At 46.3% G+C, this 12,732-nt stretch overlaps 1 protein-coding gene across 1 annotated transcript in view; it reads left to right on the top strand.

Moving 5' to 3' along the window:
* CACNA2D3 (calcium voltage-gated channel auxiliary subunit alpha2delta 3) overlaps positions 1 to 12,732 on the top strand; it is an 807,563-nt gene that overhangs the window by 579,558 nt on the left and 215,273 nt on the right. Inside the window, exons 14-15 of the mRNA XM_023755701.1 lie at positions 4,427 to 4,498; positions 5,800 to 5,880. Coding sequence (XP_023611469.1) covers positions 4,427 to 4,498; positions 5,800 to 5,880 — 153 coding nt within the window. The remainder of the gene's footprint in view (positions 1 to 4,426; positions 4,499 to 5,799; positions 5,881 to 12,732) is intronic.

Genomic DNA, 12,732 nt, shown 5'->3' on the forward strand with positions numbered 1-12,732 from the left:
CTGTCTATTGCCATTCAGTGTCTGGGTCCCCTGGGTGCTTACATTTCAGCCTTGTGGGAAGGACCACCTCCCGGGTAGCTAGAGCCACTTGGGTCATGTATGGCCAATATTGGCACTTGCACAACTCAGGCCTCTTCTGTCATGAGTCACAAATCCAGTCCATGCTCATTTGGGCAAGACAAAACAAAACAAAAAAACGTACTGCTTCAAATGACCCCATCATGGCAAAAAGCATGGGGGGAGCTGACCTTAGGAAGGAGGGCATCCAGGGACTGGGACTCTCTCTCTCTCCTGTCTTATTCTCTCTCCCTTTCCTTTTCCCCCATAACACACACACACACACACACACACACACACACACACACACACACACCACTCATCTCTCCTCTTCTCTCTGGGGTGACTTTGTGTTCTCAGTGGCTGCTCTGTGGGGGAGGGGAGTCGGGCATGGCTGACAGTCTTACATTCTTATAACTGTCCACAAAGAGGAGTAGAGATTTCCCATTAGTCCAGGTTGGGATAAAAAGAAAAAAAACACACCCAGGTAGCCCACCTTGAATCATCGCCTAATAATAAACCAATCAATGTGGCCTAGAGAGGATGTGCATGTGTGTGCATATGTGTGCATACGTGTGTGTGCTTGCGTGTGTGTGTGTAGTGCTCTGGTTGGCTCAGCCTGGGTCTGATGCCCAGTCACGAGCAGGATGGGAGCGCTTAGCTGCCAAGAGAAACTGTGGGTGGAAGGGGTGAAGAGGAGTTCTCTAAAGGAAGGGGGTGATATTTACAAAAGATGGAAAAAGGGGGCTGGATGGTTTTTTAAAATGTCTTCATATATTCTTTCATTCATAAGTAATCTTAAGTATAAAACGACTGGATGAATCTGTCACGGAATCCCTGACAGGTATCAGTAAATGCCAGGCAATTTTACTTTAGCTCCCCTGCTCATGCAGTGAGAGCCCGAGTGCCTGCCCCGGCCAGCTCCTCGCCCTCTGCCTCCTTAGCCTTCGTCTCCCCTGGCAGACTTGGGTTCCTTGAAGATAAGACCTATATCTCATTCCTACCTGACTTCCAGCACATGGCATGGAACTTGGCACATAGCTGATGCTCAGGGAATGTTTCTCAAGGGAATCGATGAATAATAATAATTGGGCCAGCGGCAAAACTGACAGACCACAACTGTGGTGCCATTATCTTATCTGGGGCCACACCCAAAGTTGTCTGCAGTGTCATCCATGGGAAGCAAACCATGAGGAGTAGAGACCTGGCATCACTGCCTGTACCTCGCACATGAATCCAAATGCATATTCATATGGGCCACATGCATGATTAACTTGGAAAGCTAGCAGGAAGCAGTCAATCTGTTGAGCAAGCTTGTGTTTTATAAACCAGGTGTTCGGTATTATTATTCATCATTTCCTTTGATACTAGAACAGTCCCCATTATGTAGCACAGGAAATGAAGGCTATGGAATAATATACACGTATTATACAACAGAGCCCCACAACCAAGCATTCTGGAGGCCTGTTCAAAGCCTGGGCAAGTATAATTGAATGGTAGTTCATTTTAGGGTTCCCACTTGGACTTGAGTTAATGGGATTTTGTCGAGATGGACCATGGTGACCCCCCTCTCCCATTCCTACACTTTGGAAAATGAATGTTGACTCTACGTCTGCGTTTTTCTTGGAAGCCACGCGTATGAATCATAAGCAGCTCTTGCCTCAGCAGCTGCTACAGGTTAAGGGGCCAGAGAAACGCAGGGACCCCCTAGCGTTTGGGGACAGAGGGTGTCTGGCTGTGGTTGGCTGCATAACTTCTGCTTGGTGGTCTGGAAAAAAACTTTTGCCACTGGCTTCTATTTCCTATGGCATGAGTACTGAATGCCTTTCGATCATAAAATATTTACAGTGCAAATTAATTTTCAAATTGATGTTCCTGCTCCGTGAAATGTTTAAGATTCACAAACGCCAGACCTGTGGAGGCTGGGGAAGAAGGAGCTGGTGGGTTCAGATTAGCATGAAGAGCATGCAAGTGATATTTCCAGGGTCCAGCCAGCCGTCGTGGCCACACTGATGAGCTTACAAACTGGGGAGGTCCAGGTTAGGGCTCTTGCCAACCCCGTCCCAGCCTGGGCCAGAGCTGCCCCTAGGAGAGGAGTAGGTGAGCTCATAGCATAGTGGCTAGACTGAGCTCACTGCATTTCCTCTGTTTACCTGGGGCTGGTTACAAATGAGTGGTTTCAGTACAGATAAAATATGGGGATTTCTTTCTAGGTAATGATGATGCAGTCATTACCTTTGGAATTAACCCCTGAGTGGAGTTGACGCTGTTTTGCGGCTTCATATTGGGAAGTTAGGTTCTCATGATCTTGTGTTTATAACAGAACAATGAGCAGTGATTTAGAATTGATTTCTACTGGTTGCAGGGGGAAGAAGCTTCATTTCTCATTATTGCCAATGGTATGTTTTTATTTCATTCATGGTATATGTTAGCATTGCTTGACATTTTTATTTGAGTTGCAAAGTGGAAGTTCCCCAGGATTATGAATCAACTCAAATCAATTTTTAACAGCATTAAGAATTACTTAAGGAGTTGGGATATGGGAAGATTTCTGATTCTGAGAGAGATGTTTGCTGTAGGTTGGTTCTGCCTTCGAAAATGGCCTTGCATGTCCTCAGTGACAGCAGTATTATACTCTACTTTTAGCAAGAGGTTGGAACCCAGTATTCACAAACTGTTTGACCTGGTTCCTGGCAATAATAACTGTCAACATCATCTCATAGTTCATTTTATTTAGTTACTAGTATTAATGATGATAATGCTTTGTTTACTTATTCTAACAACCAAATTAGGCTGCCCCAAATAATAGACTACATGATTACCGTGTGTATTAGTAAGGGTTCTCTAGAGAAACCGAAGCATGGGAGACACATATAGGGTGTCCCCAAAATGCATTTCCAATGGGTTACATCTGAAAAGAAAGAAACATCTATTGAGTATCAGAAAAAAGCGTGTATACATTTTTGGGACACTCTGTAGTATATTGTTCTATATGTTTTTTTCTGTACGTATTTAGAGAGAGAGATTTCTTTTAAGGAACTGCCTCACACAACTGTGGGCTGACACTTCTGAAGCCTGCAGGGCAGGTTCTCGGGCTGGGAGTCCAGGAAGGGTTTGTATTGCAGTCTTGAGTCCGAAGCCAGTCTGGAAGCAGGATTCCTTCTTCCCTGAGGGATCTGTTTTTTCTCTTGAGACTCTGAACTGATTGAAGAAAACATCCCCATATTATGGAGGGTAATCTGCTTTCTTAAAGTCTACTGATTTAAATGTTAATCACATCTAAAAGATGGTTCACAGCCACCTCTAGACTGGTGTTTGATCAAACAACTCGGCACTGTGGCCTAGCCACGTTGATACATAAAATGAACCATCACACCATGAATCTCAGTCTTTGAGGGACCATGAGACTTTTGTCTCATCTTGCTTATTATGGGGGAATGTAGGTCTATCTTGATATGGAAGTAAAACGAATAAAAACATGGCCCCCTCTATTCCTATTAGGAGTTTGTCCCAATGACACGAGCGTGTTCTGTGCCACATTTCAACGGTTGTTCCTAGAGGAGAAATGTTTAGCTTCTTAGCAGTGATTTCAGGGATCAGATGATCAAGTTATGTTTTTTGTTTTGTTTTTGTTTTTTTAAATATATTTTTATTGATTTCAGAGAGGAAGGGAGAGGGAGAGAGAGATAAAAACATCAGTGATGAGAGAGAATTATTGATTGGCTGCCTCCTGCATGCCCCACACTGGGGATCGAGCCCACAACCCAGGCAAGTGCCCTTGACCAGAATCAAACCTGGGACCCTTCAGTCCGCAGGCGGATGCTCTATTCACTGAGCCAAACCAGCTAGGGCTCTGTTTTTGTTTTTGATTTGTGTGCTTTTCAACTGGGACTGGCATGCAAAGATCTATAGAAGTCCAAAAAGGTCTTGACTCAACTACGTTGGGGAGAGTAAATGCTTCCAGATTCCACTTTTTTCAACAGGGCCAAGTATAGAACCCCTTACCTTCATGCTTTCTGATCCTCAATTTCCAGAATATAGAGAAGCATTAACATTGCACATATTAAACATAAATGTCTACCAAGTAAAATTGTAAAATCAATCTGTGTTAATACAATAAAATGAATCACTAAGACTCAACAAGGCTTTATTTGAACCCAAATGGCCTAATGCAGTGAACTGATCAACTGGAAAGACTGACTTTGTTTCCCCAGCCGGAGGCCCAGATCCCCATCCAAATCCTGGCTCTGCACTTCCTCCTGGGCTGAGGGCTGGAGTGGGTGCAGGTCCACTCCCAGCCACCCCTGAGCCTCCAGGCCCTGAGCCTCCAGGTCAGTCTCAGGTAACTGCCTTTTCTCTCTCCATCCAGCTTGCCGACGATCAGGGCCTTGTCCTGATGACCACAGTCGCCATGCCCGTGTTTAGTAAGCAGAATGAAACCGTGAGTACAGCCACTTGATGCCAGGAGGGTTGGTTTCTGAGACCTCTCCGGCTCCAGCTCTGGTGGTCTTCATTTATTGATTTATTTTAAGGACAGAGGGTTTATCATTTTCCCTCACATTTAATCCTGCTGTTAGAATCATGAAATCAAGCAGAGATGGGAGGAATTCAAGCAGGCTCCATGTTACAGGGTGCAGCACTTTTACGTTTACGTGTTAAATGACTAGAGGAAGGAAAACCCCAGAGAGACTCCTTGATTATGGTGGATGGCTAGTCTCCAGTTTGAAGTCGCCAAATTTGTATTAGCTTTCTAGGCCTGAGATAACAAAGTCCCACCAATTGGGTGGCTCAAAGCAAAGAAGTTTATTCTTACAATTTAGGAGGCTGGAAGTCCAAAATCAAGGTATCATGCTTTTTCTGAAGGCTCTAGGGAAGGATCCTTCCTTGGGCCCAGACTTTCCTTGCTTTGCAGCAGCACAAGTCCAACCTCTGCCTCAGTCTTCACATGGCCTTCTTCTCTCATGTCCTTTCCTCTTCTTAGAAAGACACCGGTCATTGGATATAGGGCCCATCCTAAATCCAGGATGATTTCACCTCGAGATCCTTAACTGATTATACCTGCTCAGACCCTGTTTCCAAATGTGGTCACAGTGTGAGGTTCTGCGTGGACTTGGACTTAAGGAAAACAATGGCCAGTAGCCATTTGTGTCTTCTTCCGGAAGGCGTTTCTGACATGTAAAGTTTAGCACATCACAGTGACCTTGGAAACTGGGACCCCAAAGGCCTCTTCCTTCACTTTAGTTCTTGATTTCAACTGGCTGCTTAAAAATCTTTGGGTTATTTCTTCTTTCTCTGGCTATTGAGTCTCTCTCTCCTGGGCACCAGATGGTAGTGTAAATTGAGAAAGCAGTTAACACACTATAAGTCTTTCCTGTGGAAAGCTTCCATAAGAGAAACTGATTAATGATCACAGGCCTTAGCTGCTGAAACTTTAGTGCTTCTGCACATCAATTCTTCATTTTTAGGAGAGAGAAGAGAAGGAGGTTGTCTTGGTATGAGTGTGTGTTGAGAGTTATAGCTGTTAATGTTTGGCCTGAGAAGCTACCAGGCTTATCTAGTAACATTTTGGGTGGGGGATGGGGAATAGAAGAAGGTTCCTCTTGGACACCTGGGTTAATCCTCAATCTCTGTCATTTTGGAGCAGGCACCTGACAGTGACCTATGGCATGTGGCTTCTCAGAAGGTTCTAGTTCTTCTGCCAAATTAACTTACTGTTGTTATTGTTTAATGTTTTCTCAACAGAGATCGAAGGGCATTCTTCTAGGCGTGGTTGGCACAGATGTCCCAGTGAAAGAACTGCTGAAGACCATCCCCAAATACAAGGTAACACATCACTTATTTAAGAGTCAAGGGCCAAATGTTCAAAACAGTTTCACATAGTAACTATTAAAGCACAAAGTAAAGAGGCCCTTCTTTTCTCTTTCTGGAATGCTCTGCTTTGCGGAGGAAGATCTGAGGAGGTCTATGCATGCCCACCCAGACTTGTGTGGGCCTATAGAAATCTACACAAGTCTATGCAGGTCTCCATAGGTTTAACTTCTCTGGGCATCTCCTAAGCCAGTCCTGACTCACCCAGTCTGAGGATCCTCTAAGATCTGTTACTTCTTAATAGAAACCCAGTGAGGCACAGGGAAAAATAGTCACTGACCATATTGAAAGAGTATTTCCTCTGTCTCAGAAGGCAATGGGGTATATTCATTAATATTCCTTTCCTAATGCTAAATTAAAATACGTGCCCCAAAGAATTGTAAGGCTTTCTTTAACTTTGGACGTAATTGAGGGGGTGAAATAGGTAATTTTGAAACAAAGATAGAACAGGCCTTGGTAGCCCACTGCATTGGGAGTTTAGAACAACATGAGGAGCATTGAAAGGCAGGGGCCATGAAGAAGGAGCACTGTATGGAAGGGACTCTGAGAGGTGGAAAGGCTGGAACCTAGCTTTGTATGTGAGGCCAGCCTGCATCAGGGAGAGGAGTCATGCTTTCCCCTTACCTGGCCATACTGCATGCCCAGCGTCCTGTTCCCACCACTACATTTGGGGACCGAGGGGCTCTCATGAGTCCCAGTGCCACCCTCAGCCAGACCTACTCCAGTTCCCATGGGAACAAGCATCCTGACTTCCACATGAATCCCCAGTGGTCTGTGGATTAGTGTCTGCTTTGTCTGGGGCAGGTAGGCCCAACACAGGAACCCACCTGAAGCTGACGAACTGCACTGCCTCCAGGGCTGGCTACAGAGGGCAACCAGTTCCTGTGGAGGTGATGTGATGCCAGTAGTTATCTGGGGTCCATGGGGATAACTTTAATTGGTATTTATGTTCTCTGGCTATGTGAGGTATGCTGCTGTGGTGAAATAAATATGTTAATGAAATCAGAGCAATGGCCACACCAGGAGCGCCCCCCGCCGCCCCCCGTCGGACTTGACATTCTCCTTCCTTTAGAGCAATGCTGTCCAGACTGCATCCCTGTACTCATCACCATACACTCTGCCTGTCTTCATGCTGTCCACATAGCCACTGGGCAGGTCCTTTTAAATGTAAACAGACTCACTGTTTCTCTTACTTATCTCTTCTAACCTCCACCTGGCAATCACATGTGAAGCACAAGTAGTGATGTTCTCATTCTAGTCTCTGAAACACCTGTTAGCCAGGGGAGTGACATGGCTGGGCTCACCTTTAAAAAGATGGCCCAGATCCTTGAGCCCCGCACAGAAAGCTCTCACCTGGTGCCTAGTGGGGGCTCTTCAGAAAAGTAAGGCAAAGGGTGGGAAGAGGCAAGGTCCTCAGCCCCATCACAGCCATTCAGAACTACATGTGAGCATGGAGGGTGGGACGGGGCAGACAGGACCCTGCTCCTGGTCCTAAGAAGGGTGTTCACTGAGCAGACATGGTTCCCTGACTACACAGGGTTGAGACCATACCTGCCTCCTCTTCCCCAGCACCCAGCAGACTGGCTCCCCGTCTTCATTTCGGGCCCTCTCATAGACTAACAGGGGGGCTCCCTTTCCCCGCGGGTGGACAGCAAGCTTTTTTTAGCCAGGAATGTTGACTAGTTGGCTGGCCAGCAGGGCCCCCTTCCTTACTACCTCTTTCCTCCTGAGCCTGATTCATCACAGTTGTGAGGGGCCCCTGGGCCTTCGCTGTGCTCAGCTTAGAGCTCTGGAGCAGCCACACACAGGGCCCTGCCTCCACTGCTGCGTGTGGACAGGTCTCCAACTCCTCTCTGTCCAATGTGATAACAATAGGACCTGCTCGTAGACTTGCGTGAAGCATTGACCACTATCATTAATCGGAAACAATTATGGCACACTGGTCATGGGGACCGCTGTGACAGGCAGCCTCCTGGTACCCACAGCCCTCTCCACATGGGATGCTGCCTGCATGGAGCTGCTCATGGCTTTCCCACCCCAGATCCAGGCACCTGTGGGCTTCGTGTCCACTGAACCTTTGCTAACTTAGAATGCCCTAGAGAAAGCCCAACCACCGTCTGGGATCCTGGGCCACCTTTAAAAATGAGTTTTTATAAGAATTTTGAAAGGCCTGGGAAAGGCTTATGATCCAAGGTCATGTGTGTCAGGCAGGATTCTTAAGTTTGATGACAAGCACAGCCCCACCTTTTGACAGAAGGTTGGGGTAAGAGCAAGAGAATGGATCAGCCAGTCACTAGGCATCACAGCAAACTCTTGTCCAAACAAGTCACCTGCATGGATGGATGCAGCCGGAATGATCGGGTCACATTTCAGAGCATTGGATATAAAATGAGAAGTGCAGAAAATGGCTGTTAAAAAATCATTATTTTGTGGTATGAGACAGGGTGCCTCCTGGTACAATATTAGCAGGTAACAGTGGCCGAGAACTTGATGCTGTGCAAAGTGCATTCCCCACATCACCTTAGCAAATCCTCTTCAGGTAAGGGCTGTGCTCCTGGATCCATTCTACTCATAGGAGACGCAGGTTCACAAGGGGAATGTTCACAGAGTGCAGGGCCAGGAAGTGGTGGGCATGATCTCAGGCAGGTCTGTGTGACCTCTGACCTCGGTGCTGAGAGGAGATCTCAGCCATTCACATACCACTTCGCAATGTGTTGCCATGCTCATAGACCATCTGTACCATTCTTGACTTAACCGTCACTTGTAAATCAACTCAGAACTTTCTTCACTTAACCCAATTTTAATAGGGAACTCCCTTTAAAAAGTAAAGCCATTTATAGAGGACAATTGTAAAAAAAAAATCATGAAAACAAAATAATAGTATGAAGTGATTGCTTGGTAATCCAAGGTTCTGAACTTGAGGTCTGGTCTTTTCAAGGTAGTAGTCAAGGCACGTGCTAAAGCAGCATTAAATGAAACTTTTTTTTATATCATTGGAAGGATGGGAGGAATTGGAAAAGGGCTCACACTCACTAAGTGGTTCTGGCTAGTAAGTTTAATCCTGGGCCCATATGCCCCCTAAATTAGCTTGCTTACATTCTGTTTTTCCTAAGAAAGCAAAACAGTCCATTGGAACATGCTGGAGGGCTGAGAATTGAGGTCCATGGGGGTTGTTCATCCTGGAGTGGTGGGCACCCCCGCCCCTGGGGCTCCCCTCAGCTCTGGGCATCGGTGCCATCATCACCATCCAGAAGCCCATGCTGCACCCCTCCTATAAGCCTGGGCTTCCCAGAGTCCCTAGAGGCTTTGGCTCTCCCAGCACTTCCTGGTGGGCCCTTAGCACCCGCTCCACCCCAAGAAAGGGAAGCTCCTTTGAACAAACAGGGCAGCTCTATTCCCATATGTTGATGCCATTTCAGTGATCAAATTAGAGAGCCATCTGCACAGGAAAGAGGAAATGAACTCTAAGCTGGAGTTGGGTGTCCGGGCTCACAAAATGTGGCCTCCTTGGCCAAAGAACTCTCCTGCTTGGGCTGACTGAGATGACAGAGGCCTTCTTCTTACTGCCCCGGGGGTCCTGACAACCAGCCTCACCCCCATCAAAGCTCTTACAGTTGGGGTTAGGGGATCTGAGTGATACAAACCCACATCAACAAGTGTTGGAAACTATGGAGCTCCCCAGAGACTAAAAGCTAAAGGATGAGGGAGAGATTTGAGTTCCTTAAAGATGCCCAGAATCTCTGGCTCACTGTTAAAGGAAGGGCATCTCACCCTGAGAGAATGCTTCCAAGCAATTCTCAAGCCTCTTATCTCATATGAGAAGATGTAGAAACCCAAGTTCAGGGCCATGACTTGATACATGCCCAACAAATCAAGAAACTATAAACATAATATGAAACTGATAACAATGACCCTGTGAGTTTATTTCTCAAAGCTTCCTCTACCGGGGAAGGTGCTACCCTCTTTATCACATGTTCTCACTTAATAAGAGGCAGACACTGCTGTTACCCTCATGTTACAGCTCAAGAAACTGAGGCACAGAAAATGGAAATATCTCGCCAAGTTTCAGGGCTAGTAAGCCATGGTTTCCCCACTATTTAGTACCCTAAAGCCATTAAGAACAATAAATGACAATAATAATAATCATAGTTTAAATAATAGTTGATAATATTAACAATAATGGCTAAAATAAAACAATGAAAGGTTTATTAAACTTGCTACTGTGTGGCATGATAAAAATTCTTTACATGCACAATTCCCACTGAATCCTCATTAGGCTCCCATGGAGTGGGTGCACCTTGGCCCCATTTTTAGTTGAGGAAACTTGAAATAACTTTCTCAGCATAACTCATCTAGTAAACGGTGAATGAAACAAAGTGTAGCAGGAGAATAGAGGAAGGTGAGCTCCAGGAGTTAACCAGTGGTGCCTGACATACGGGCACTTCTGTTTTTTGCTTTCCCAGGGGATAGGCTGGGAATCGGAGACACAGGTAGGACATACTTACACCTAAGTCATTCCTCCTCTGGTTCCCACAAAACACCTTGGGAGACAGTGTGTGTGTCAGCCAGGCCCAGACAGAGCGGAACAGGCCTCTCCGGGGAGCAGAGTGCGGATCACACCTTCCGTTCTGATCGACACCTTGTAAAGATGAGTCAGCGCTTGGCTAGTGGGGTTTTCCCCGAAGATAGAATTCTTTCTTTTCCCTTCGCTGCATAGATTTTCCCACAAGGCAATCAGACTTCCTATAATTTTTATTAAGAATTCCAGACCCCCCGGCAAAAACTTCCAGACACCACAGCCTCTGTTAAGGTAACGAGCCATTTTATAATTGGGTTCACTTCATTAGCCCAAAGCCCTGCACGTGGAGGGAGGCACCTCCTTCCCGGCTGTGGACCAAGGCCCCTGGTCTCCAGGAGGGCAGCTTCAGGACTGAGGCCCCCTGAGCAGCCTTGAGTGCTGGACCCCGTGTGTCCTATCTGGGTTCTGTTACTGCGCGGAACTGCACAGGACTGCACAGGAACACTGGTTCTATTTCAGATGGAATAAAAATTAGATTTTTCATCAGTATATTGATTTGTGACCAAAAACAAATGTTGGACATTGTGACATTATAAGCTTTCAGTTTTCTGAGAGATTCACCCACAGAATGTCTTTGGAGATTGGCTCCGAGTTTCTCTTCGTGCATCTACAGTAGGTTATAGCCATGCGTCATCCACCAACCAGCAAAGCGTTCTGATGTTATTTTCCCAGGCTGTTCTCCTGGGAAGGATTTTCACCAGATCGTTTCTGAATGTCAGGAAGACCTCAGGAACAGGCTTGAGAAGGATGGAGTATACACCTACCGTCACAAGTCAGCCTCGCCTTTTCAGCTCATTTCTAACATTAATGTTCATTTAGACTTTAAAGATGCATTAGATAATATTTGGGTAAAAAGTGAAGAACATCTTAAGTAGATACAGACCTTAACTGGAGTACCTGCTACCTGCAGGACATAATGCCAGGGTTTGCAGAAGTCAAAGATGAGTGGGATGGCTCCTTCCTCACCAAGAGCCCATTCTGATGGGGAGGTGCTGTCTTATCTGGAACAGGGCAGAGGAAGGAAAGGGAACTTGCTAGCATTGGGAGACAGGTATTAAATCATCAAAGCCCTTGACTAATGCTTTGGTAATATATAATCAAACTCACAAATAATTGATTATTGTCATTTTGATAAGTGCAATACAGGAAAAGTAGAGGGCATTAGGGTATAGTTTCATGAAGGTAGCAATGGAGAAATTCTCAGGGTTTTATGGAAACATGGTATGGAAAGGAGGAAACAACAGGGGAGGTCAGGAGAGACTTTTATTTTATTATTATTTATTTATCATTGATTTCAGAGGGGAAGAGAGATGGAAAAACATCAATGATGAGAAAGAATCTATTGGTTGCCTCCTGTATATCCCCCACTGGGGATCAAGCCCGCAACCCGGGCATGTGCCCTGACCGGGAATCAAACTGGTGACCTCGTGGTCCATGGGTTGACGCTCAACCACTGAGCTATACCGGCTGGGAAGGAGAGACTTTTAATAGGCCATGATGATCCTGAGGCTGAGCTTACAGGGTGGATGAGAATTAGCTGGGGGACATGGGGCAGAGCAGTGCTCCAGGCCACTAGCACTGTGTGAGTAAAGGTCTGGGAAGGAGAGAAAACCACAGCGGGTTGTTGTCACTGCCATGTGCCCTGAGAGGCAATGAGTGGAAGGAGGCTGGGCTGGGTGGGTAGGTAGGGACCAAACCCCAGGGAGACCCGATGGACACTCCCACGGGTTTCATCTTACACAAAGAGAGGTCTTTAGCAGGTTTTACAAAGGGGAGCAACAGGGCCAGAGTTACCTTTGATCAGTCTTGAGGGGACTTGGTTGGGGCCAAGCTTTGAGGCAGGAGAGCCGTTAGGACAAGTGTGGAAATCTATTACATTAAATCTACATGGGTGGAAAGCGTGGGGAAGCAGAGTTGAATGTGAATAATTTCTGGTATAAAAATTAGTGATTACTTGGATCAAGAAGTTGGGGATGCAAGGGAGAAACAAACCTAAGGATGATGCTCTAATTTCTAATGTGGGCATCGGGGTGGGTGGTGGTGCCACCGTTGGAGAGAGAAGGGCAGGAAAAACCACAGGAAGGGGAAGAGCGCTGCAATGCTCTGGGTGTGGTGTCTATGCAGTGCCTGAGGGATATCCAGGTAGAAATGACCAACACACAGTTGGGTACGTGGATCTGCCACTGAGGGGAGGGGCCGCAGCTGGGAGAGAAACTAGGGAAAATGAG

Source organism: Myotis lucifugus, unplaced genomic scaffold (genome assembly GCF_000147115.1).
Source record: "Myotis lucifugus unplaced genomic scaffold, Myoluc2.0 scaffold_83, whole genome shotgun sequence".
Taxonomy (NCBI): Eukaryota; Metazoa; Chordata; class Mammalia; order Chiroptera; family Vespertilionidae; genus Myotis; species Myotis lucifugus.